This window comes from Gallinula chloropus, assembly GCF_964237585.1.
Source record: "Gallinula chloropus genome assembly, chromosome: 15".
Classification (NCBI taxonomy): Eukaryota; Metazoa; Chordata; class Aves; order Gruiformes; family Rallidae; genus Gallinula; species Gallinula chloropus.
Window position 1 is genome coordinate 5,040,490 of NC_140100.1, and position 26,019 is coordinate 5,066,508.

Sequence of the window (26,019 nt, forward strand, 5' to 3'; positions counted from 1 at the left end):
AGTTTGGCCTTTTCAGCTGGGGATTGTTGGTCCTGGAGCTGAATCAAAGCTCTGGTGTGGCTGGCATAGCTGTGAGGTCTAGTTAGAGCAGAGGGTTGGAGCAGCCCTTCCTGCATGCTTGTTCCTTGTGGTTCTTGTCGCAGGAGAAGCATCACCTCTGTTAGTCAGAGAAATGGCAGGGATGTGAAGAGCTGCCAGGAGGAAAACTTGAGTGAGGCACAGAATCATTGAGCTTGGAAAGGACCTTTAAGATCATCAAGTCCAATTGTTAACCTAGCACTGTCAAGTCCACCACAAAACCATGTCCCTAAGCACCACATCTACACATCTTTTAAATACTTCCAGGGATGGGGACTCCCCACACTGGGCAGTCTGTTCCAGTTCCTGATAACCCTTTCGGTGAAGAAATTTTTCCTAATATCCAATCTAAAGGAAGGTTGCAAATTAAATCCCAGGTTGTTTGGTTGGGGTTTTTGTCTGTTTGTCTGAGCTCTCACTGTCTGACAGACTTTCCCCAAGTGAATGTGTGATGTGGGCAGCAGGTTAGTAGATTCTGTAGGGCTGTGGAATGGTTGGGTGCTGCCACAGTGCTGACATGGGGGAGTAGGCAGTGCAGGGAGCCAGAGCTCATCTCCTTTGCCTGGGGGGTTTCTCCTGACGCTGTTCCTGCATGTGGCATGAGATAAGGGTGGGGACATTGTGGCAAGGCAGCAGGGAGGATAGCATGGCCTGCACAGAGCCCAGGGGCCGGGCACAGCCTGGTGTCACCTGTGAGAAGGAAGGGAAAGGGCCACCTGGCCCTTCACCCAAAATAGGCATCTTCTGTAGAGGAATTGCTGCAAGATGATAAATCAGGAGGAATGTGCTGCCTCTTTTGCCTTTGCTTTCCCCTGCCTCGCAGCTCCCCTTGAAATGACAGCAGCGCATAATTGCATCGCTTTGGCGTTCATGGCATCAGTGCTGATGATATGAGAGGTGTTATTATTGTTGCCATTAGCAGTGCAATTAGTGTTAGCATAACAGTCTCCTTTGCCCGGCGCACCAAGGCTGAACTAACAACATCCAAAACCAAACACATCCATTCCGCCAGCTTGAGGGGAGAGTCTCTACTCTCAGGTGTTCTGCAGTCCTACATCTTCTGCAGCTTGGCACTGCAGCCTCCTAGTAGTAGTGAATTACAATAATTTCAATTAGCACTGCTGTTATTAGGGCTAATATAATAGGATTTCATTATTTTAGTAGTGATTTTATTTCATTACATAAAATCAGAGAGACTAAACCTTTTCTGAATTGTTTTGTTCCCATACCAATAGAAGCATACTGCAAACCCAGGGTGTGCTTGGGGGTGAGGCATATTTCATGCAAAAGGAATGAGAAAAATGCAATGGCAAGTTACCTCTTTATATCTTAAGTCCTGTTTTCCAGGTTTTTATATTCTTTCCCCAATATTAGAAAGAAATCTTGTAAGAGAAATATATCACAAAGCCAGCACAGTTATTTTCTGTGACTTTGGTTCCTCAGCCATCACTGAATATTGGTGGTGCTTTATATATAATTGCATTTGGTTCTTTTTTTCATTAAGAAGGTGAAAACGTGGAAGCACTGGGCCAGCTCCAAACTCAGTGGTGGTTCCACTGAAATCGAGGAATTCTGCCAGGTGAAAATCCAATAGCTGCCTGTAAGATGCAAACAGCTGCTGTGAGGAGGAGCGACAGTTGTTGAGCTCTCCTGCTGGTTTGTGCTCACATTGAGTAATGCCAAGCTTTCGCTTCCTGCAATGTCCAGGTGATGTGACCATGCTGAAAGCTCTCTTCTAGTTCCTTTCTGACCTCTCGTGTCCTTTCTTGCCTTAGCAAAACGAAATGCTGTTGTTTCAGGGAGCAAGAGGGATGATGGTGATTCTAGTTGTTGTTTTTAAATTTCTGATTTGGAACATTTGTATTGCACACAGGGAAAAGCTAAAATGGGGCAGTGAGTGAGCTCCTGGGAGCAGCTCATTCCCTTCCCTCCAGTAGAAATGGTGGTGATGGTGGTGGTGGTGTATTGCTCACCACTGTCTGCCTGCTCTGATGCAGGCTGTTACCAAAGACACACCTGGAAGATCAGGATCCAAAAGCCACCCTTGTCAGTCGTAACAGCACATGCTGCAGGCTGCTGGCAAAGAGAGACTCGGGTTTTGTACCTTTTTGTCTTTGCTTTTTCTTTCTGATCATTGTGGATGGTTTTAATTGCCACTTTAGTCTGATGCTCGTGGCGAAGGAGAATGTATCAATAATTCACTTGCAAGAACAGCATGGCAGCTCTAAAGTTCCCATCTGCCTGCTTTGGCTGCAGGCTAGAGCACCCTGAGCTGTTCCCAGCATTGTGTTCTCAGGGACAAAAACAAGCTTGTAACGATTGCTTGGGTTGCTAGGTTTGCTGGAGGGGAGGAAAGGTGGATTTCCCTTGAATTTGTTCTGGCTCCTAGTGTATCTGATGCAGAGCAGAGAGGAGTTGCTGCCTGTGTTACAGATGTGGATTTGCAGATAATCATTTCCATGATCATGAAGCTTTTGAATCTTAAGTTCTTTTTAAGTGTTTTTGGAAGCTGCAGAGTAACTATATCCAAACTGAATCTGTACCAAGTACAATCCTGTCTTGGAGGAGAAAGGGGATGGAGATTCCCCCAGCTGCATTGTCCCCAAAGGATGTTCTTGCAGATAGACCTTCATCAGCTGAGGAAAAAAATGGTAAGATGTAGCTACCCACCCCAGTGGCTTGGATCCTAATAATCCATGAGACTATTTCAGTCCTGTTTCCAAAACACCACAGCAGGTAGAGCTCAAATCACCTAGGGGATCCTCTTGTTCTGAGGCAGGGTCAACTCTTCCTGTATCAGGGTCTAAGTGATTTCATATCTTTCATGACAACACCAGAAGGTAAACATCCTTGGTTAATGAAAATCCCAGAGGGAAGCCCCTAAAGGACTGCTTGTGCCTAAACTTCTGATGCATGTTTGGGACCATGTGAGAAACTAGACATTTAGTCTAGGAGTTAGGAAAAGACCTTGGGAGTCCTGACATTTGACTTCTCTGTGTAGACACAACCTGAACCTTCTTGGCTCAAGAAAGAAGACTCAATTAGGCAACATCCTGCTTTTCTGTAAGATGTACCACCAAATTTTCTCAAGATGTCCACCCAATATTTTTTTTCTTCTCCTACCCCAAGGTTCTTCAACCTCTGTGGAAAAGCTCTTCTAATCTTTTTAATCTTTCTTCCACTCAGCACTCAGAGGTCAATTACAGCAGATTGCTCACATTTCTCTGAAGCATTATTGTCTCCTTGAACTTATTTCCTCATCAGGCCACTTTAGCTTCCTCTCCTTAAGCTTATAGGATGACTAAGTCAAGGTCTTTGACAGATATAGACTAAACATGCTGCCCATCTTGTTCTTCCCATGAGCAGACCCTCTATCATGTTTTCTTGACTTGCTTCATCTCCTAATACCAGTACAGTGTCCTCAAATCACCAATGTGCATTTTTCAAAGGGACTCTCCATAAAGGTCTATTAGCAAGGGATGAGTAATGGTTTGACAAAATAGATTTAAGTGGCCCCTTCTGAATCATCCTGGCAGTAATAGAGAGAGTATGTCCATTTTTTGATTAAATATTTCCAGTGCCATTAGCTTGGGTGAAGTAAACAACTTCTATTGAGTTTGCTTGCTAATGACAACCCAAAGGCCTTTGATCTCTCTGTTATCAGAGTAAGCCTGTTGCTTGCATGTGGATAAAGATCGTATAATCATTGCTAAAGGTGCCTCTTGCAGTACAATCAAAGAGTTGGGAAGTGGTTCCTTGTTTTCTTGATGTTCATGCTCCTGCCACCTTTAATGGACATGGTCAGAGCTGCCTGTTGCAGGCATCCTGTAACCTCTGTGCAGAGGCAGAAATCCACAATTGTGGTTTGGCTGCAGGATTTAGCAAACAAAATGAACAATTAACCTTGATTTCTTGTGCAAACTCCTTAAGGCAGGGCCTCTGTGCTGGGTTTTGTCTGAAAGGGGCTGTAGTGCATTTCCATGTGCTTTGCATCTCTCCTTTCATAGGATGTCTCACAGTGCTGTATGCTTTTGCTTAAATTCCCCAGCCCCTGAGATCTTGTGATTCAGTTTACATCTAAAAGGAAAAGGTATACCCTAGTTCTTCCTTTCTAGTTCATGGTATGGAATGCAAGATATTTTCAGCCTAAATATATATAAAAAAGACAAAAATCAGTATGAATTATGTTGTTGTTGTTGTTTTTACCAGTGCATACTTTGTGATGAGCCAGAAAAGCTGATTTCAGGCATCAGGCTTCTGACTTTTCACCATTTGTTGCTGACTTCAGCACAGATAGTGGTCAAGGTTTTGCAGTGGGCAAAGACTGTGTGAATATAATCCTTTGTGTGAGTGTAATTTTTCTATGGTGAGGGATAAGCCAAATATATTGGATGAGAATCAACACCAGCCTTGCTAAGAGATGTCACGCCTCACAGATCTGCTGGTTCTTTGAAGGACTCCACCAGCATATGGATGGGAATGATTCAGTCTGTATAATTTCCTTGGCTTTTTGCCAGAGGCTCTTAAAGGAACTAAGCTGATGTGGGGTGGGGTGGCAGCTTGTGGAAAGAAGCCTGCTCGTGTTTAACAGCTGCTTAAGAGAAGAGGGAAGAAAGGGTACAAGTCACAGGTCCATTTTGAAACACTGGGAAGTTGCCAGAGCCATTGCCTGATGCACTGGGGGACACAGGCTGTCCCGAACGATGCTCCAGTCAGGGCACTGCTGGGAGTGAAGGGGTGATTGTGGCTCTCCTGGGCACCAAGCTCAGTCTGAACGGGCGCTTCCTTGCTTGCACCCAGCACTGGAGGAATGATCAGGCATTCACTGTCCTCAGTTCAGGTGTATTTCTGGTTTTCTCTTTTTCAATGAGGCTAATCAGTGTATTAGTACTGACACAGATGACCAGTTCACAGAGTCCACACTCGAGCATCTCTCCCCAGGTGAGTTATTACAGCGCTCTTGGTGTATTGCTGGAGGCATTCATCCTTGGTTGTTATCTGGAGAGTTGGCTCCTTCCTCCTGAGAGTTCTTATTTGATAACTATACCTGAGCACTTCTGGCTTTGTTTACAGGGTTATTTTATAGGGTTGGATTTTTGGGAGGGGGAGTTGTTGGGATTTTTTTCATTTTAAGGCTTATTTTTTCAGCCATCTGTCAGACTTTGTGGTGCTTCATCAAGATATAATCCAGCTGATTGGCCTACTTTTCAAGAATAGCAGCTTTAGTTTTGTATGCTACTACTGATAGCATTTCAGATTGCCCAGGTCCTTTCCTCCTGAGGGTGCAGAAGACAGCAATTGATCTAATCCAGCTTGGCGTTTATGCCACTTGAAATGAAATTGCATTTTGCTGAATGAAACTGAGAAATGGGAAAGTAATACTGCAAATATGTTGTGCCATGTGGGACCTTCTGCCTGAGAAGCTTCCTAAAAAAGCTACAGTGGAGTTGATTATCCCAGAGAACAAACTCTGTGATCTTGTTGCAAGGGATGGAAGTGTGGCAGTCAAGGCTTCTTCTGTAGAAAACACTCCTAGCCAGGAATCAACACCAAGTGAGTTTAGGATCCACACAAAAATCCCAGAGAGTAAGACCATATGACTGTGGTATATGGTCATTTCTGGATAACATTGTCTCATGGCATTTGTTTTTTAATGCTGGAGTACATTAAGGTGCTGGAACAGGCTGCCCAGAGAGGTGCTGGATGCCCCGTCCCTAGGAGTGTTCAAGGGCAGGTTGGATGAGGCCCTGGGCAACCATGTGTAGCTCCAGGCATGGAGTTGGTGGCCCTGCCTTTGGCAGGGGCATTGGAACTCTGTGATCCTTGGGGTCCCTTCCAACCCAGACCATTCTGTGATACATCACGCGCACATGCAGCTTGCTCCATTCCTCCACTGATGCCCTATTTGCATCTCCAGAAAGGAGGAGTGGATTTTGCATTTGGCTGGCCATATGCAGTTGGGTAGGTAATTATTAGTAGTGACTTTCATGCCACAGAGCAGAGAGGTAGAAGCAATTCCATAGAGCATTAGGAGATCAAGTAGGTCAATTGAAAGGAGGAAAAATTACCATTGGCTATCTTCAATTAAACTGTTATCGCTCCACATGAAGGATCCCATTTAGAGGAAGGCATAAAACCTGAGAGTAGAGGTGACTGAGAGAATAAATTCTCCTTTTTAATTCCAAAGCCAGAGAGTGAACATTCATCAGCAGGCATGAGGAGGAGATGTCTCTTTCCTTCTGTATCCAGCTCTACTTTTAAGTAGAGCCCAGGTTTGGAAATGTCTCAGCAGAACACTTTTTTCATCGAAGCACAAACTCATCGAAGCCACAGCTTTTAGTAGAGACATTAATGACAGTGAAACCCTTCCTGAGAAGGGCTTTTGGTTCTGAGAGGTTGTGGTGTCTGGCTGTCAAACACAGGGCAGAAGGCACCTCAGAATAGCAAACTTCTTGGTGACCAGGGCAGTCTTCTAGGAGCTGGGGCATCCTGGTTCAAGTCCTTGGACCCTTTCCAAGGCCAGAGAGCATAAATAACTTTCAGCTGCACTCATGTGCATGGGAAAGCAATATCCATTCCTTTTTTCCTAGTAAAAGAAGTTATGATTTGAACCATAGTCTAGATTGACTAAACTGGTTTGAAGTTGATGTTTTTGACAGTAAGCCCTATGTTGAAGTAAATAAACTACCACATCAAAGCCGTTTACACAGGAAATATTTTCAAATGCAGAAACTGAAAGGCTCAGTGATTGCATTCTTTTTCTTTTTTCTTTTTTCTTTTTTCTTTTTTTTTTTTAATTTTAAGGGCAGGGAATGCAGAGGAGGAAAGAAGCCATGTCTTAAATTGCTTGGGGATTTTGTTTGGTTGTTTTGGCTGTTTGTTGACTCACCTTAGAAATATCAGAATTATTCCATTTGGTCTTTGACAAGTAAAGAAAGGGGAGAAAAATAAAGGTCAAAATGTAGCCTTCACATTTGCTAGCAGTCTCCTGAGATGTCACTTACGTTCCCTGACAGCTCCCTGCTTCAGCTGTGAGCTTCTGGCTCTCTAAACTCCCTCAAAGACGACCTTTTCCCACAGTGCTTCAGAGGCATTAGCCAACCCTTCATCCTATATTCAGAAGACACACAGGTCCAGGGCTTGCAGACTGATGCTCACTGCCTAGTGCAGTGGGAGTCTCCCTGTAATATTAGTATTACACACACATTCCCTACATGTTCTAGTTTTTTACAAAAAAAAAAAGTTAGAGGAATATTTTGTAATTTTGAGCTCTCTTTAGCAATTTCATTGATTTGCTCCCCTCCTGTGGTGCCAGTACTTCAAACTCATTTAAGCTATTTTCCACAATTTTTGAACAATATTTCTTATCAAAAAAAAAGTCTAATTCCTCCCAAACCATCGCTTTAATCTGTCCCAGAAAACTGGCTTTCATCTTGTGGTTGCTTTCACAGTGGCACATAAACCCTACAAATGTAATATGGAGCCCAGTAATCCATCAGTTAAACAGATTAGTTATGTAGGAGGCTGTATGGCTCAGTGAGTAAAGCAAGCAGGCTTTAAGCTCCTTCCGTGGAGGAAAAGCCAGCTCAAAGGTAGCTCTGTGCTCTGCAGTCATTGTGCACTGGGGGTGCAGAGGGTTTCGTTCTGCTTTGCATGGTAGGGGTGGGCCCTCGAGGGGGTTGGCTGGTTGTGGTGTCTTGGTTCTCCTGGATGAGTGAACACAGATGTCCATCACAAGATGAAAAGGTGAAGAATGGGGATGAGCTGTGGAGGGGCATCACCTCCCCACTCCGCTGTGAGAGTGGGAGGGTTGCACTGCAGTTGGTGTCCTGTTGCATGGTTTTTCTTGGCAGTCACTTTTTTGCAACTGGTGGCATCTTGACTGAGGCTGTAGGTGTCCTGGTATCACTTGTGTATCTGTGCAGCATCCAGAGATGCTACTTGGAAAAGCCTTCAGTGGAAAAGTAGAAGTTTTTGAGTTCCCATCCTGACCCCGCCGGTGGCTCACTGCGTGAAATGGACCTCACAATCCCAATAATTAGATTTCCTTTCAACAGGGTGGACCAGAGCCTTCACACCCTGTTACCATAGATGAGGCAGAGCCACAGCCCACACAACTGTCTGGCCTCTTGCATTTGTAAGGAGGAACAGGCTGTGTGTACAAGTGCTGGAGGGAGCATCATTGAAGCGAGGCCTGTTCCTCCTGATGTTGTTCTGTGCTTGGCTGTTCCTGTGTCTTTGGTAGGAAGCATTGGGCAGTGCTGAACAGTTCCTCCTTCAGCCCTTGGGCACAGCTTGCAACCTTTATCCTTTGCAACCTCTGGACATGCTTTTTGCTTTTTAGAGAAGCTGCTTAGTTCTGGGTGGGTTATCCAGTATTGGACTAATTGCTGTGGTTTGTGTTTATCAATACCAAAAGCTGTTTGTTTTGGGTTTTCCCTCCCTCTTCCATCTCATTGTGATTAGTCTGGATGCCTTCTTGCCTGCTCCCTGCCTCTCTCATGCATTCCCTTTGGTTTTTAATTCCCTGAAATGGGGATGATGTGAAACATGTGAAATCTGTTGCAGTGGAATCGATGGTAATTGGAAGATGACAAAGGCTTGAAAATGGGGTGAAGAGAGAAAATACAGAGTGTCCAGGAGCAAAGTGCAAATTGACAGTTCATCTTGTCTCCTCTTCCTAGTCAGAGTCTCTGCAGACCAAACGTAAAAATATAAAGCAGAAAAGCCAACATAAACAAGTGCTCAAAATCCCATTGACAGCTTTAGGCCCAGGACTAGAGAAAAAAACAACACAAGTGCAAAGGATGTTTATGAGACTAAATGTTCTGGATTTGTTTACCACTCCTCTGCGTCTCTGCCAGCCTCAGCTCTCCCTGTTCAGGAGGAGTCGAACGGCTGCTTTGGGCTCAGGGGGAATTTCTGAAGCAAAGCACATCTTTGACTTGGGAAACTTCCTTCCCTGTTCACTCAGCAGGAAGGGCCAGGTGTCTAACAGCCCTTTTTCTCCAGTGTGATGTAGGCATGATTATTTCTCCTTGGTATCAGAGCAAAAAGCTGCCCCACATAGGGCAAGGTGCCATCCTGCTGGTGATGGAACCTAAACTATGTAAAATAGGTGGTTGTGGATGCAGCAGTCAAGAGAGACAAGGTAGAAGACAGGCAAGAAGAGGAAGAGAGGCACAAAGAGGTAAAGACTTGCTAGAAGAAATGCAATAATTCAGTTGCACAAAGAGAATCACAGGCTGCAAAGTCCTACTCCTGTTCATCCTCTTCTTGTAGTCAACGGTCAGTAATTTGACCACCGTGGGTTTCTCTTTTATTGAATTTCTCCCAGTTCCAGGAAGGCTCTGGGTTTGTGCTGCATCTTGCTAAAACTAGAAGTATCAGATTCTCAGCAAGAGACTAGCCCTCCAAGGTTTGCAGACCCAAACTATTTAGAACAGGATTTTTTGTCTGTTTATCTGAACTCGGAATGAACTGCTGAAACGATTGAGGTTTGTCCCTAATAAAAACACGGGTTTGAATCACTGAAATATTCTGCAGTATAAATGTGGCCTTCAAAGTGAGTAGAGGTGGTTGTGCTTTCCTGGGACGTGTTTTGCCTAGAGTCAAGGCTAACTGTTACTTTAAACTCGTGTTCAAGGATGCTGAAATCTTGCATATTGTTCCCATACAGTTTCTGTCCTTCTAAATGGTGAGAAACTGAACTCCTGCAGCCAGACTCCATTTGAATCTAAAAATCTATAACATTTATACTGAGATTTGATCCTTTCTTGAACGTTGCCTGGGATGTGATGGTAGGACTTGTGGGTTAAAACATTTTCTGTTGTTTTTGCTGACTGTCTCCAGCATGACAGTTCTCATTCCCATCTCTGTATCTGGTTCTCTGTACCCAGTGGGACAGCATAGCCCACCATATCCTGCATCACATCCATTGCAGGGGTTTATGGGTGTTTTGTGGCCTCATGCAATGCCACGTGGTTGCCATTTGGCCATGTGCCATTTCCTGTCCTGTTTTGGAAAACCTGGACCAATGTAAAGGTCGATCAACACAGCAGCAAAAGATCTTGATGGAGATAGCCAAAGCTGATGAAGGGTCATGGTTGCTTGAAAAAGGAACTTTTCCCTGGTCAAGGTTGGAGCTCTATGGTGGGGAATTAGTTTCCTCCTGTTATAGTTGTCAAAATTTACAAAGCACTTTGCAAAAAGCAAAAAAAAGCCACTTTAGCAGTACCCTTCTTTAAGTGCATTGCTTTGATGACAACCTTTGTTTGTTAACCATTCCTTGCTAGGAAGTTGCGTTTTGTGACAACCACAGCTCAAGCATAAAGCCTGAAATTTCCTTTGCTGAGAAGGTCAAAACAAGACATTGCAGCAATTTTAAAGCTTTGTTGCAACTTCATTTTCTTCCAGCCAGGAAGTCTGACAAAAATAATCCTTGCCATGAAAAGTTTTGTTTTCGGCGAATCAACATTTTGTTTTTCCCAGAGAAAAAGGCTCCTGGAAACATTCCTGCTCTGGGGTTGGCCTCCATTAGAGCAAAACAACAGTGTCTCCTAGTGGCTGACTCCAGGGGAATGGCCACATCCATCTTGGCTTTCAAGTGTCTCTTCCTTGACCCTCCTCTTAGATCTTTGCTCATCAGGGAGGGAGAGAAGTGAGAAATGAATTGTGCTTTAAGCAACAAACCATTTCATAACCCATAAAAATATCTATGGCAGGCTGTTTTCTAGGCTCCAGTTGGTGTTGAAAGAAGGTAATTACATTTGAAGGCTGTATCACTGGCTGCTTGGCTCATCTGCTGTTCAGCTTTCACTCTAATAATACAAAAGCTCACATCAGCAGCTCAGCCAGCATGCGGGGCTATCCATCCTTGTCTTTGCCCAGTGGGTCCTGCATCTCATGTTACAGCAGTCCTTGTCATCGAATTAGTTCTGCCTCACTCCAAGTATCATCATAAAGGATAACAAAGATCTCTTGTCTGAAGCACAGCTGGCTTTGCGGTGTCAGCCTGCTGTCCATCAACCTTCCCCAGTCACACACACACACACACCCCCCCATCATCTTGGTCTGCTTGGATCAGCTCCTCATCACAGATATTGATGATCTCATCTGAGCCACCTCCTTGTCCTCTCCTTTCCCTCTTCCTCACCCTCTCTCCCCTCCCCTGAGAGATTGCTGCGGCTTTGCTCCTGCACTCTGTGAACTTGGGTATGAAGCAAAAGTCACGGTGCTGGAGAGTGAGCAATAAAGTCACTGCTTTGTCCAAGGAAACTGGCAAATCAATTTAAGCTGTGATACTGGTCAATTAACTGGCTGCAGTGCTGTGTGTTCAGCAGGCCACAGGCAGGGCTTGGGGTTGGCTTCCACAACACAAGGTTTCAGGGAGTAACAGCTTACAAATTCTTTTGATTTGCTGGAGGGTGTTTTTAAGTTTCTTCAGCTTAAGCTTTTCAGGTGGGGCACTGACTTTTTTGATAATAACTCCTGAGATTGTCTTGTTATATTCCTGTAATTCCAGGATTAGGGATTTTTAAATGATCACCAGCTATCCCAGTTTTCCTGATAAAACTGTGACTCTTGACAGCACATCTGGCAGCAGCAGGGCGAACTTGCAGAGCACTGAGTTAAGCTTCACTTCAGCAGATGAGACTGCTGTTGTGTTGCAGGCCACTGTGGGCTGTATTGGGCAGGTTCTCCGTGTTTCCCAGCAAAAAGTGCTGCAGAACAACTCTGTCCTTTCAAAGCTGCAGCTTCTTTGCTGATGGTTGTGTCATTAATTTCCCAGCCTCAACATGTTAACGAGCCATCCTCAGCCTGCCATGAACACCCTGTCCCAAGGAGCCCTCCAGTCTGCTGCCTGGAGGGCCATAAGAATTTAGCAAGTTATTTTGCTGCTTGTTAAGAATGCCCTTGTATAACCCCAGCTGAGGAGAGACTGAACGTGCCAGCAATGTGCTGCCACTGACAAATAGATCAAGGCTACTGTGAGTATGGTGTCCCATCACCGCTGTGGCTTGCAGCAGGGCAGGCATCTGGAAGCCCATAGGGCCATTTCAGGGTCAGTCTCTGTTGTGGAGCTGGTTAGATGCCATCCTAGAGCAGCCCTTTTCTTCAGCTGTGTTTTCATTGCAAAGGGAAGACCTCTGCTTACGTTGTTTTGGCGTGGTTGTGGAAGGGAATAGCACGGGCGAGCGCTGATTGATGTTAGGGAGGGAACTGCTGTCCCTCCAGCAAGGACGGTTTGAGGAGGGCAGCCCGGTGATCCTGCCGTTCAGCACTGTGCAGCCATCAGGGCCACCCCTTGCTAGAGACTAAAGAACTGAAAATTGCACAGTCCTTCCCCTGGTGTCCCTTAGCAATTAGTGTATATGTATTATAACCATGAGGACTGGGACTCTTAGTGCTCTTTCTCCTGCATAAATGGTTGAGCAAAAGATAGTCTATTGCATAAAGTCATTTAGCCGGTGAATGATGGTTCATTAGCAGCCCACAGACTGTCGCTGCCTATAGTAGGGGATGTGTGGGCTCTTCCTGCATTCAAGTTAACTCCTTCACCCTCTCCAGTTGCCAAGGATTCAGTTTGCAGAGCGTGGCTGTGCCACGGTGTTAAAATCGTCTTCTACCTTCAGAGCCTCAAATAATGCAACAACATCCCCGAGAAACTGCCAACTTCTAACCCAGTGTCTAATGACAGATGGGGAATAAAGGAAACTATTATCAGTCAGGAGATGAGTCAGATATGAAAATAACACCTTTTTCTAGACAATATTATTACGCTGAGGAAATGAAAAAGACTCATTCTCTTTTGTAAAGGAAGAGGCCTTGAGCATTAGAAATGCGTATTGCAGAGCCTGGTGCTGTTTGAGGGAGTAGCTCCAGGAAGAGAGCAAACCCCTTCCCACCTTTTGGCCATTTCCTGCCTGGGTGTTGGGCAAAGATTGCTGTACTTCCCAGGGAAGGAACATCTAAGGGTCTGTCTGAAAAGCAAGATCGTAGCCCGAAATAATTTGGTGCTGGTGATAGAGGAGAGGGGGTGGAAAAATCAGTTCTTGGATTTAAGCTGTGTGCAGTCTTGTATACTCAGGGAAAGCCATACTGATCCTGGAGGGAATCCTCATGCTGAGGGCCATACTGCTGTCATTTTAATAAAATCTGCTCTACATTACTAACAAGAACTTCAGAAGGAAAAATCAACTTCGGGTTTGTTTGGGGACAGTTTCCAAAGAGAGATAAATAAATATCTCAAGGAAGATAAAACTTGATCCTACTGACTTTCACAGGTATTTGTTTTCCTAATTCTCTTAAGAGATGTCTGTAAGAAAAGTGCTTTGTTTGTATGTGAATAGAGCTATGCTGTATTGACAGTGGCCCTGCCTTTGGATGTAGCCATATCCATAAAGTTCTGCTGGGGTCCATGCAATAAAACCTGCCTGACCAATGCGAGTTCCAGCAGAAGCCTTACAAGCCATACTAGCCATTCACCTGGATAACAGTGTCTTGCAACACTGAACAAACCCTCTCCTTTGCATAGCTTTAGTTTTTGGGGCCCATTTATTGGGCAGGTTTTCTGCAACCATTCCAGAAATGGACTGGGATTCTGTGTGTCACAGGGACTGCCCACGAGGCTTGTCTGCTGTTCCCCCCAGACACTTATGGCCCAGACACATGGGAAGATCCAGCATTCGTGCATTATTAGCACAAATCCCAGAGCAGGAGGAACATACCAGCCTTTAGTCATTTCCTCTGTGTATTTCTTTGACCATGTTGCTTTTTTGCCCCATAGCCGGATGAGTTGACCAACGCCTTGGAGATCAGTAACATCGTCTTCACAAGCATGTTTGCCCTGGAGATGCTCCTGAAACTCCTTGCCTTTGGCATCTTTGGCTACATCAAGAACCCATACAACATCTTTGATGGGATCATAGTTGTCATCAGGTCACTGCCAGTTCTTTCTCAACTGTGGGTTTTCTGCCGAGGGTCAGACCAGTTGGGGAGTGGGATAGGGAACAGGAATGACATGGGAGGTGTTAATCCAAGGTTTGCTGGCTATGAGGTGTTATAATTATGCTGACCTTTTAGATTCCTGTCATTAGAAGGATTGTCCAAAGTAAATGGACCTAGCAGATGGAGGACAAAGTCTATTTATGCCACACATCTGGCACTGCGGCCAATTTTCCACTGAAGTGTGGAATAGCTTGTCCTGGGAAAGGAGTACTGTGAGTGTCTGTATCCCAGCAGCATGCCCTCCCTCTGAATTAACACACAGCTGAGGCCAGAACAGAGCAAGCAGGAGGGTAAAAGCGGGCACTGTTCTGCTCCTCTCCCAGGGCAACACTATTGCTGCCTAAACTGGAGGTGTCACAGCACCTCTCTGAGCTGGGATTCTTTCTAGAAGTGCTGTTCACCCTTCAAACAGTAATTTGGAGCAGAGTCAAGGCAAACACAGAAGGTGTAAACCAGGTGTAAACTCTTGGCTTCAGCTGGCCCATCCTTTTCATTCAGAGATGTGAGGATCAATAGAGGCCCCAACCAAAGACCAGTCTGTGGCCTAATCAGATCAACCCACCCCAACAAATGTAAATCCCTCTGGGTATTAAGTTGTACAAAACTGTCATCCACATTTTGTGACTAAGCTTGTGACTGGTTGTACTGATGCCCATTAGCAGGAGACGTGCTGTGTTGTGAAGAGCCACAGAAAGTAAGGGAACTAAAGAACCAAGGATAAAGGTTGTGCATGAGCACGTGTGTCTGCACAACTGGGAGATGAAGGTGTTTTTCAGAAGCAAGAAGGCAGCAGGGAAACAAACTACTCCTTTAGGGCTTTAATGATGTGATATCCTTTAAGAAACCAGCCTGCTCAGGTCTTTCACAGTACAGAACTGCTCTTTACAGTTCTTCTGGTGTTCCTGCAGCGTCTGGGAGATCATTGGCCAGTCGGATGGAGGCCTCTCTGTCCTAAGAACTTTTCGGCTGCTCCGAGTGCTGAAACTGGTGCGTTTCATGCCCGCCCTCCGTCGCCAGCTGGTGGTCCTGATGAAGACAATGGACAACGTAGCCACCTTCTGCATGTTGCTCATGCTCTTCATCTTTATCTTCAGGTACCAGAGTCTGCAGCTCTTCTTTGATTAATTGTTCAGCTTGCTTAAGTAATATGTGGATTAGAATACACTGCGTTTGCTAGGCTGCCTACACAATAGAAGTGCTTGCAGGAGACTGACAAGCAGACACTCAGCAGACTATTTACCTCTTCTCAGTCTCAGTTTTTCATGCAGTACTGTAATACTGTAGACCAGTGAAGTACACAAACAGGCAACAATTGCTCTGGAGCTCCTGGAAGGCTCATTCAGCTGTGTCTCAGGAATTTGTCAGTAACTGGACTCTACCAGTGTTAGTTCTGAGGTAGAGGTTGTACAGACACCAAGACTTCTGTCTGGTTGACCCTGTAATGCTCCTCAGGATCCTCTTCTTGGAAACCAGTTAATTTTGAAAGCTGGTGATATTGTTTGCAATTTTTTTAGACAAAGGAGGTCCCTGATCTGATTTCAAAGTAGACTGTTGTAATGAAACGTGACACAGAAGAACTGAGTGGCAGGGTGATCTTGACAATGGTGGAGCAGAGCCCCTCTTCCTAGGAAATACCACTGGCACACTGCGAGGAGGAAAGTGTCCAAAATATCACTGCAGTTCTTCCTGTAACCATATTTCATGCAATAATGTGTTTCTTCCATCTCCCACTCCAGCATTCTCGGCATGCATCTTTTTGGATGCAAGTTCAGCCTGAAAACTGATACAGGAGACACAGTTCCAGACAGAAAGAATTTTGATTCCTTACTTTGGGCCATTGTGACTGTATTTCAGGTAAGCTCTGGATCCTCTGGGAAGTTTTAATGTAGACCACCTGGACTAGTTATTTCACTTTTTTAGGAAAAGCTATTACAGTCGGTGCCAAACTTGGACTGAAATGGCCCTGTAGTGTTGTTAGGGGAAACTGATTGTGTTTCCCAGTTAGCTGGTCTCTATAAGCCCTGATAGAGAAGGAATCTACTCAAAATCATTGTTGTGTGTATTTATTGTCAGTTAATGTAAGGTCTAAGAAGATCTGGGAATCCACCCTGCTTTTCCTTTCATATAGTTGGTAAGATTAAGTCCCACAGTCTACTGTCCATTCTGCTCCTGTTCTGGGGATCCATCTCCTTACTTGCCTTCGCTGCCCCAAAAATGCACTTTGTAAACAATTTCATTTTACTGGGAGTGACAAATACTGATGCAAATCAGTTACTGTTTCTATATGCTGGGAAAGTCTTTATATAAGTTGTTTCCTCTGTGGACAAGCTCTGCTATGTGCTTAAAATTACTGGCATATTCCACAATGGAGCAACAAGCTGCTATTTCCAGAGCATTCTAAATATAACGATTAGTCTTTTCTGTTTAGAAGCTCAGTCCTTAGAGCCCAAGTGGAGCACAGTGTAAACAATGTTAAGGTATGTTTCTAAATGCAGAGTAGGTGTTCACCACAGTATTATTCAAGATACTAACCAGTCCAGAGTCTTTGCAGTGAAGAATAGGAACTTCTTGCAAAGTTTTCCTCCTTCCAAAGGAGCAATGGCAAATCACCATTGGTCTTACAGGTTCATATTTTTCTTTTGCTAACATAAATACAGATTTCTACATTTATTCTAACAGTCCCTTGGGAAATAGAGTTGGCACAGAGCTCAAGGGCTCAGGCCTACATCCCATGAAGGTTAACGAGCAGCATGCCTCAGTGCAGCTGACTGCATTCCTATTCCCCAAAGCTACCTTGTTTTTAGGAGGGTTAGAGGCCATTTCCATTGCAAGCATGAATTAATGCACAGCATGAATCTGTCATTCATTTTTCATAGGCCCCTGGATTTCTGAGCTCCAGGAAAGGTAGGAGAGTGCAAATCCCAGAGGAAGGTCCCTTGGAGCAAGGCTTTGCAAAGATGTGTATTTTTTTGCCCAGCTTGTTAGTGCTTTTAGCTAATGGAAACTGCTTTGCTTACCTGAGTTTTCTTCTCGTGAAATATCACATCCCCTACCTATTCCTTCAGCTCCAGATGCCTTATAATGAGCAGCCCAAAAGGACACAATAGTTGTGGCCTCTGTTGTCTTCTGATGGTTAGCAAAAGAGGCAATGCCACCACCAAATAATGGGACTTGTACCAGCACATCCTTCATGTTACCATATCTAGGATCTGAACTAGTCGCCTCTGTGTGCAGCAGTGTGCTAGATTTCCTGCAGAGAGGGGGGGGTCTGGCTGGGAGAGAGCTCTCACATGCAAAGATCTAAATAAAAGAATGTTTTGCTGTCTCATTTCATGATACCTGCTAATGATTATGCTCAGAGAAGGTCAAAAGGAGAGGAAAAAATGGATGAGTCAGTATTTGAATGTAGCTGCTGTGCATGAGAGGAGTAATTAGAGAGTCTTCCCCTTCACCTCCCTGCAGATCCTCACTCAGGAGGACTGGAACGTGGTCTTGTACAACGGGATGGCATCTACATCTTCATGGGCAGCGCTCTACTTTGTGGCTCTGATGACATTTGGCAATTATGTGCTCTTCAACCTTCTTGTTGCCATTCTGGTAGAAGGTTTCCAGGCAGAGGTAAGAGATCTGAGCAGAAAGAGGGACAAACCTGAGAAGCACGTGTAGGCGTGAGTCCACATCAGTGCAAACATCTAACCATGCAAGCAGCCCTAAATTTAAATTTAAGGGGTGTAGGTGGGCTGGATTGGGCATGTGAAGTGGCTGTGAATCTGTCCTTACAAATAAGGCCCACTGGTCTTGGCATGGGACTTGGGAGACCAGCACTTCAGTTGATCTGCTGAAGGGTCTGTTCTGTGACCAAGAGGAACTAATTTAGGACTAATTTAGCTCACCAAATCTCCGATGTGCCCTGTGTTTTGTGTTTCTTTATGGTGGGCCTCAGGTCTTCAATCTATCTAACCTGTGCTAGTCATGGGGATGAGGCAGGATGTGAACTGGCTCTCAATCCAGGCCCTTCCTTGGGATTCTGTCCCTTACCATGTTATTTGAGACTAGCAGCACAACTGTTCAAAAGCTGTATTGCAAGGTTGCAACCATTACATTTTGAAATACTGTGGATTATGTAGGTCATATAAATGGGAAAGAGATTTTTTTCCTACCCCAAAAATAATGTCTGTATCAGGTCAGTGAGTAGGGAATTTATGATAAACTGCAGACATCTCATCTCACATGGGAAGGATTAGATAATTTATTTTATTTCTCAGTCAAAAGAGATATGCCATGCCCTGATCTGAACCAGACAGAACCCTAGCAGCTGTGCAGGCAATCCAGAGCTGCCAGCCACACTGGTGTGAGTGGTGTAGGTGGTATAGTACAGGTGTGAGTGGGGGCCACCTGCAGCCTTTTAGGTTTTCCTGCCCACTGGGAAGTCCACTCCAGATCTGCTTTCAGCATCCTGAGAGTGTGAAAGCAGCCATCCCCTGCCCCATCCTGCATCTCCATCTTCCTTTCAGATCACAGCAAGTCCGTTTGGGGGAGATTTTAAGTGAGGATGATCTGTTTAGGTTGTAAATCTAATGATATATGTGCACATATATATTAGTCTGAAAAAACCTACTTTTTTCAAAGTCCCTAGTGCAAATGAAAATGATTTTGAGATTTAGAAAATGTCACCCAGTCCCAGTTCAAGCTATGAATAGTGGCATCGAAAGGGTTTGCGTTGTGCTTTAGGATTTTTTAATTATTACTTTTTTCTATTTCTGCAACTATTAAGAAAGAAAAGTTTGCTTAGTGCTGGATTGGCTTCAGAGACACAAGGCTCAGAAAGAAAATGAGAAAATGGCTTCAGTTTTCACCGCCTTAGCTCCCAAAGGAAAAAGGAGAAAGAAATTATTTCTTTAGGATTTTTTTTTTTGCTTTCCATTTTTTCTCCAGAAATGGCATCACACTCTCATTTGCCATGTTTAGATCACACTTAGACAAACTTCCACTGACCATGGAATACTATTGAAATATTGATGAGCCAAAAAATTCCCTTCTCTCAAGTCAGCACAGCCACATTTATGTCTTTCAAGGATGTCTGCATAGGTTCATTATTAAAACATCCCTCCTAGCTTCTTCACAGTACTAGCAGAGGAAAAATAATTGAAAGAACAGGAGTCAAGCCCCAGTTTGGAAAAAAACCAACCCTGATCTGTGTTGCTCAGGGTTGTTTCATGGATGCTGAGGGTGGTGAGTGCCACCTGCACACACAAAAGGCACAAGCAGTCCAGCTCACCACTTTCAAAATGCTTTGTATTGCATTAGTGGATGTTTTAATGTCTTGCACAGTGTCGCCCATGAAGAGCAAGAAGGTCTTTTTCCAGGAACAATCCTATATTCCATGTGTCACTGACTGCAGCTCACACTGACACAGTTTATTTCCAAATACCTTTTCTCAGTGTCACCCATCTCAGCGTCTCCCAACTTTGCTCTGGACTCTGTAACACCTTAGCCATAGTCCTGTTCTAGTGCAACCTGATGCAGATGGAGGTGGAGTTTTTAGCCACTAACCTAATAAGACCAAAGCAAAGGACTTTGCCAGTATTTCTACAGGCTCTGCAGTAGCTGCTGCCTTCCAGCCCCCAAGGGGGTTTCCTCTTAGGAGAGTAGTAGCAGACTAAAATCTGTGCTAAAGTAACTGGTTTTCCTGAACTGAATGCAGAAGCAACCAAGACCATTGACCATACGGTAGTTCAGAGTTTCCAGTGGGAGGATGTGCCAGATACCCTCAGATTCCATCAACCAGCAAATCTATGTGGAAAAAGAGGACATACTAAGGAAACCCAGCACGTTTGACCCAGCTGACTGGAAGCTGTTCTTGCTCAAGCAATCTTGCATTTAGGCACAGAGAGCCCTTGTATAGCAGTTGGCATCCTTTTTTCCTGATTGCTTTAAAGCAGAAGAAAGTTTTCTCAGCATTCTGGCCATTTGCATGTGTCTTTGTACAGTACAGAACCCATCCCTGTCGGAGGCTGAATCACCTGTTAAAGTGAAGCCAGAAGCAGGCAGCCTCATGTGATACTCTCTGAGTGCACAATTACAGCCTTAGCCCAATGCCTGTCGTTTTCTTGGTCGGTCTTAATGGCTCCTTTTGGAGCTGTTGCAGACCATGATTTAAATGTGTGTAAGGAGTAGTTTTCAAAGCTTGTATTATTCACTCAGTGCTGCCTCAGAAAAGGCCAGCAACCACAGGCATGACATTTGCCAGGCACATATTATTCTCCACTTGCATTTATTATAAATCCTGACATTAAGCCTATGGGCTTGTCAGTTCTCTCATAGCGAGGTACTAGCTGTGTTACAGAAAACCCTTCTCAGGGCTGTGTTTAAGCTACCAGGTCTCAGTGCAAGTCTTGCACTTATAAATGCCTAACTTAGCTCTGGTTGTAAACCAAAGTTGTTTACAGTCTCCTTGGACAACTCCCAGGAAGAAGTATCGATGGAACTGGGTTTTCTTTTGACATCCCTGGTTCCATTGGTATGTTGTGAATATGGAAGAATTTCTTGTTTGGACATTTTTTACTTTGCCCTCTCACAGGTTGATGCTCTTAGCAGCTACAGAGAACACTGAGGTGCACTTCTCCCTTTGCTCAGGTGTTTCTTTTACTTTGATGGAGAAAGACTCCTGGGAGACCTGTGCAGCTCAGAGGGGGTACATTAGAGCCGCTCTAAACTCTGAGCCATCAGCAGCATATCAGCAAGAACACTAGAAGTTGTACTGTGTATCACAGTACACAGGCTCAGCATGATCTCAGGTTCTGATCTGCCTGTGGAGCAAGTTTGGCAGGAGTATCCCCAGGAGAGAATAGGCTTAAATGGCCACAAAACAATTTTTAGTGCATTTGTGCTTAGGACAACAAGCAGCCAGACTTCAAACAGGACCGTAATTGCATATTTGTGCTTGTATTGTTCCCATGTCATTTTGAAATCTACCCCAGAGCTGCTCTGGAAAAGCAGACAAACCTTCCAATATTATGCAAATCTTTCATCTCCTCTGCATTAGTGCTTCTGCTCCAAGACAGAGAAGATGAGTAAGAGAGCTTAATCCTTTCAGTCATCCTGTCTGTTTGGCTGCACCAGTTAGCAATACATCACAGATGAAATCAAGTTCACTGCCACTTCAGCACTGTGTCTCTAGAAACCATAGTGATTTGTTCAGGCATCAGTTAAGGAACTGTGCTCCTTTTTCTGGGATCAGCTGCTTTAATCCAGCCATTTGCTATCAATTTGCACAGCTTTTCTGCAGTCTTGATGGATCAAGCCAGAGTCATGCTGACAGCCTCCTGAATCTCTGCTCTCTGCAGACCTGCCCCAACAGAGGAGAACCCAATGGAGCTCTTCCATCAGAGGCTTCTGTATTACTTAAGCTGATCATTTTTAGTAGCAGAGGCAGATATGTCTGAAAGGGAAAAATAACCGGACTTCCAGGAAGAAAGCCAGTCTGAGAGTGGTTGTTCTGGGTCCTGAGATGATGCTGTGCTGCCAGGCAAGCTGGCCTCATTCCCTTCTGCCTCAACTTCAGTGCTGCCAAGAGATTTCCCAATACGACCTCGATTACCAACCAGCATGAAGAAACCAAATCAGGGCTTGGTTTTCAGATCTAAGTCAAATTTCCAGTGCTGTCAAATAAAGAAGAAAACCCCTTTGACATCCTTTGACATTAAAACCTAAGCGCTTTCAGCTGGGATCATGGAGCGTGCAAATACGGAACCCACGATGCCAATTTCCTTAGTCACTCCTCTGATTGCAGCTGCACTTTCATGGTCTCTCCTGGGATGCTCTGTGCAGCGAGGCTGGGAGCAGTGTGGGAAACACAACAGCACTGTAGGAACAGTAGTCACAATCACACCACCATCTTTTCTGCCCCAATAGAAAAATGAATCAAAACAAGGAAGAGGCACTTACCTGGGGTCACTCCCCAGGGTAATGTCAGAGGGAATTTGGCATTCTGCCCTCCTAGGTCCTTTGGCCATGCCTAAACAAACCATGGGGACCTGAGGTATCTCTGAGCTGCTAAGGAATCCAAATGGCCTTTGTGGTAAAGTTTAAATGAATCAGGTCTGTTAATTATCCTTCCCATCTCTGCAGGGTGATGCCAATAGGTCAGACACAGATGAGGACAAGACATCTGCCAACTTTGATGATGATTTTGAGAAGCTAAAAGATCTCCGAGCAACAGGTAGGATTTTGTCTCTACATTTTCCTGGGCATCTGAGAGCTACAGTTCTGTTTCCACACTCATCTTTTCATAGAAACTTCAGGGGGAAAGTAGAAGAATCTATTTTATTTGGCAATTAATCTGATAGCTATATTAACAGAGCAGCTAGGCAGAAAGCTAAATGAGCATTGATATTTCCTTTAAACAGATGTTTTTCTGATTTAAACTGTACTAGAATATTTAGATATGTCTCATCATTTCTTTATCATTACCACAGAATGGCTTGGTGACAGCAATATTCTCACACTACTTCTCAGCAGCTTTTCAAATCAATCATGTTCTCATCTGTTCTTTTTGGTTCCTTGCACAAATGCATTTAGGTGAGGTTTGATGGATGGAAGCGTTGCTGTTCATTTGTGTTACAGGAGGGCTTGGCAATTGATTTGATGTAAGGCCACGATGTACTAGTGTATGATAAGCATGGATTAGTAGGTGACAGCCTTCACTCTGTAGAGTTTGCAACCAGATAGGAGGCAGGAAGGGATCACATATTTTAACAGAGTAAGTGTGATGGTAAACAGGAGCTGGTTTAGTTCCTCTGTACTTTGATTCTCAGCTCAGGCTTTTGTTAGGATGACTTTAGAAGTTTCTAAACCAGGATTCATTTCAGCTATGGAAATTATATTGATTTTGGTGACCAGATGGAATTCTGTCCCTAAGGAAGGGACAGAAGTCATTTGTTGGGGAAGCTGAGAGCTGGATCACAGCAAGGCAATAGAGCTGCTCAGTCTGCAGATGAAACACCAAATTCCAAATACCAAGTGATCAAACGAATGTTCAGTGCAAATAGCTGACAAGGAACCCACAGCACCAACTATGCACCAGCTCTGCAACAACTATTTGCTGAGCAGCTTCAAACAATAAGAGCACTCTAGGGGAAAGAAACATTGTCACCTCTTCTGAGGTAATACAGAAATAGAAAACAGGGCTGAACTTGCCATCAGTCAAAGTCCATGAGTAATTGTCTGTCTCCAAAGCCTCAAAGGTGCCAACTGGTGACTAAACAGCATAAGGGCATTAACAATTCTATCACAATGCCATTGGTCTGTAAACAGATTCACTGGCAAGAGGAACATGTATTGCAGATTAGCACATTTTAAGCTGGATCTTCCATCCTTTAAAGTGAATGACAGTGTTCCCATGGACTTCGTGGTGCAGATCAGGTATTTGTGTACAAGCCAACAAATAAACAGGCAATCCAATGGAAGCACCATTGCAAAAGCAGCTGGTGGCAGAAGAATAGCAGGGGTAATGCACTTGCTTGGGTTTCTCATTGAAGACTTGTACTTCTTTACAGCTGGTCATAGAGCCTCCCATCCTTCCCTCTCCTTAAGACTTGATATTAAACCATAAGCCACTAAGCCCAGTAAAACAGGAGCTAGTTCAACTTTAGTTTTGTGTTTGAAATTAAATTTTTTGAGTGTCGTGGCACTCTGTAGGGCTGGAGGTGTTCTGTCTGGTTTGTCTTCAGTGTGAATACGTTTTTTGCAGTCTGTACTTGCCATAGAGCTAAAATACATGCTTTCTGCAGTTCTCACAGAGATGTGCCATTAGATTCTCTGTTACAGGAGGTTTGCTCTTCTAGATGTGTGGATGTGTAAAAGCAACTTCCTTTCCCTGTCCCCCAAAACTTTAAGTCCACTCTCTAAATCCCAAGAAACAGCAAGCAAAAGAAGTTTCCTTTGGAGGGCAATGGGTTCCAAGTCCAGGCAGGGCTGAAGGCCTCTTAAAAGGTTGTGGGGGTGACCTTGTAGCCCACAACATTTCATCTCCATTTGGCAGAGTTCCTAGAAGACCCAAGGGACAATGTCCGTTTTGAAGAGTGATTTCTGTAGCTGTGGCTGAGCATTCACCCCGTATTTTCTCTCCCCTTCTCTCTAGAGATGAAGATGTACTCACTGGCTGTCACCCCAAATGGACACCTGGAGGGCAGGGGAAGCATGCCACCTCCTATAATCATGCGCACTGCTGCCACACCAATGCCCACACCGAAGTGTTCCCCACACATGGATTCAGTGCACACTTTTGTGGACTCAAGAAGAGGGAGTAACGCTTCATTAGACCCCTTGAGCTATGATCAGAAGTCCTTGGTAAGTTCCTGTTGCTACAACTCTTCCTCGAGTGCCTGCAACCAGCAGGCACACACGAGTGTGTATGTGTGTGTGTCCTCACACCCACTACTGGATAATAAAAAGGAGGGTGATAGAAGTGAGAACTATGTTGAAAGACAGGAGGAGAAGAGAGTCAAGATGGAGAAAGGAATGGGTGTGCTTGGCTGGGGCAGGACAGTGACAACATCGCAGTCAAAGACAGCGAGTATAAGAGAAGGGGAAACAGGGATGTACTGGAATTCAGTGTTTTCTTTCCTTCTATCTGATTGGAAGTCTGTGCCAAGCAACCTCACTGGAGAGACACAACCTGAAATAAGTTGTAAGTTCCTGCAGAGCAAACCCCTCTGAGGAGGAGCAGGCATCTATTGCCAACCACACAGCCGTTTTGTGGTGTCTTGGAGAGAAAGTATCAAGTGTTCTTGTGAGGATGAGGCCTTTTTCCCCCCACAGTGTTTTAGGGTTGCATCTTGAATCCACCTTGTGTCAAGGGAAATGAAGCATTTGCCCTTACCAGCACGGCAGCTGAGCTCCAGTTACCGTACAGCAGCCCAACTGGGGGGGGAAACAGGAAACGAGGTATGAGCTGCCCGATTGCCACCAGGCACAGCTCAGAGAGCAGAGATCTGGCTGGAGCTGACTGCTTTGGCAACTGATAGCATTTTGCCTGCAACAGGGGAGCGGGAGGGTAGCTCTATGAAAACAGAGGGAGCAGAGTTAATAGACAAAGTGGATTTCTGCTGCTGCTGCTTATCTATCCCATTCCTCGGCTCTGTAACTGCAATATCATGTTCAAATCAAGGCAGCGGACCATGAAGGCGCTTCACGCAGAGACAGAGCCACTATCCCCTTTGGTAAGCTGCTTAGTCAAGGTAATGCTTTTGAAAAGAAAATAGAGATGACTGTTGTTTGCCTTGGGGTTTCATGGGATTGTAAGTTGCTGAAGAGGGTTGTTCATCGTTTGAGTCTTTTCTCTGAGAGCACATCAGTGCCATCAGCCAAAGGAAGATGAAGCAATCAGAGGAGAGCTGGCCAACACTGAGAAGGAGGAGGAAGGCAGTTTGCCTCATTTTGTGCCGGGAGGAAGCCATGGAGGGAAAAGGAGTTTTCCTTCTAGTTTTTTCTGTTCTGACCTTAAGTGCTTTCATCCTGGCAACTACCTACCTGCCCAAGTGCACTGTGACACTCTCATCAGTGCCAGAAATTTACTGTAAGAAAAACATTCATTCTACCACCTTATGCAGGAAATTGAAAAGAAAGTCATGCAAATAGGGGCACAATTTACGAGAGACACTTGGGTGGCTCAGGTGCCAGAGCCCCTTTGGAAGCCAGGGAAGTTATGTGCTGAAACCACTTGAACAGGAGGAAGGAAAATGCCAGATCAGCAATAATGTCTTTGGGTTCAGTTTTTGTGCACAGTTCATGTTGCCAGGACAGTAGGAAGTCATGCAGCACAGAGAACTGGGAGCTGTGCTACAGGCATAGTTCAAAGAGTACCTTCAGTGTGGGCTTAGTTGGGTGCTTGGCTCCCACCTTAAAGCACGATGAAATTGGAGCAGTGAG

At 44.7% G+C, this 26,019-nt stretch overlaps 1 protein-coding gene across 1 annotated transcript in view; it reads left to right on the top strand.

Moving 5' to 3' along the window:
* Window positions 1–26,019, top strand: part of CACNA1H (calcium voltage-gated channel subunit alpha1 H) — a gene marked incomplete at both ends in the record, with an annotated part of 243,671 nt that overhangs the window by 175,907 nt on the left and 41,745 nt on the right. The window contains 6 exons of the mRNA XM_084270957.1: window positions 13,868–14,019; window positions 14,997–15,182; window positions 15,825–15,942; window positions 17,551–17,706; window positions 22,219–22,309; window positions 24,230–24,438. Of these exons, the coding sequence (XP_084127083.1) occupies window positions 13,868–14,019; window positions 14,997–15,182; window positions 15,825–15,942; window positions 17,551–17,706; window positions 22,219–22,309; window positions 24,230–24,438 (912 nt within the window). The remainder of the gene's footprint in view (window positions 1–13,867; window positions 14,020–14,996; window positions 15,183–15,824; window positions 15,943–17,550; window positions 17,707–22,218; window positions 22,310–24,229; window positions 24,439–26,019) is intronic.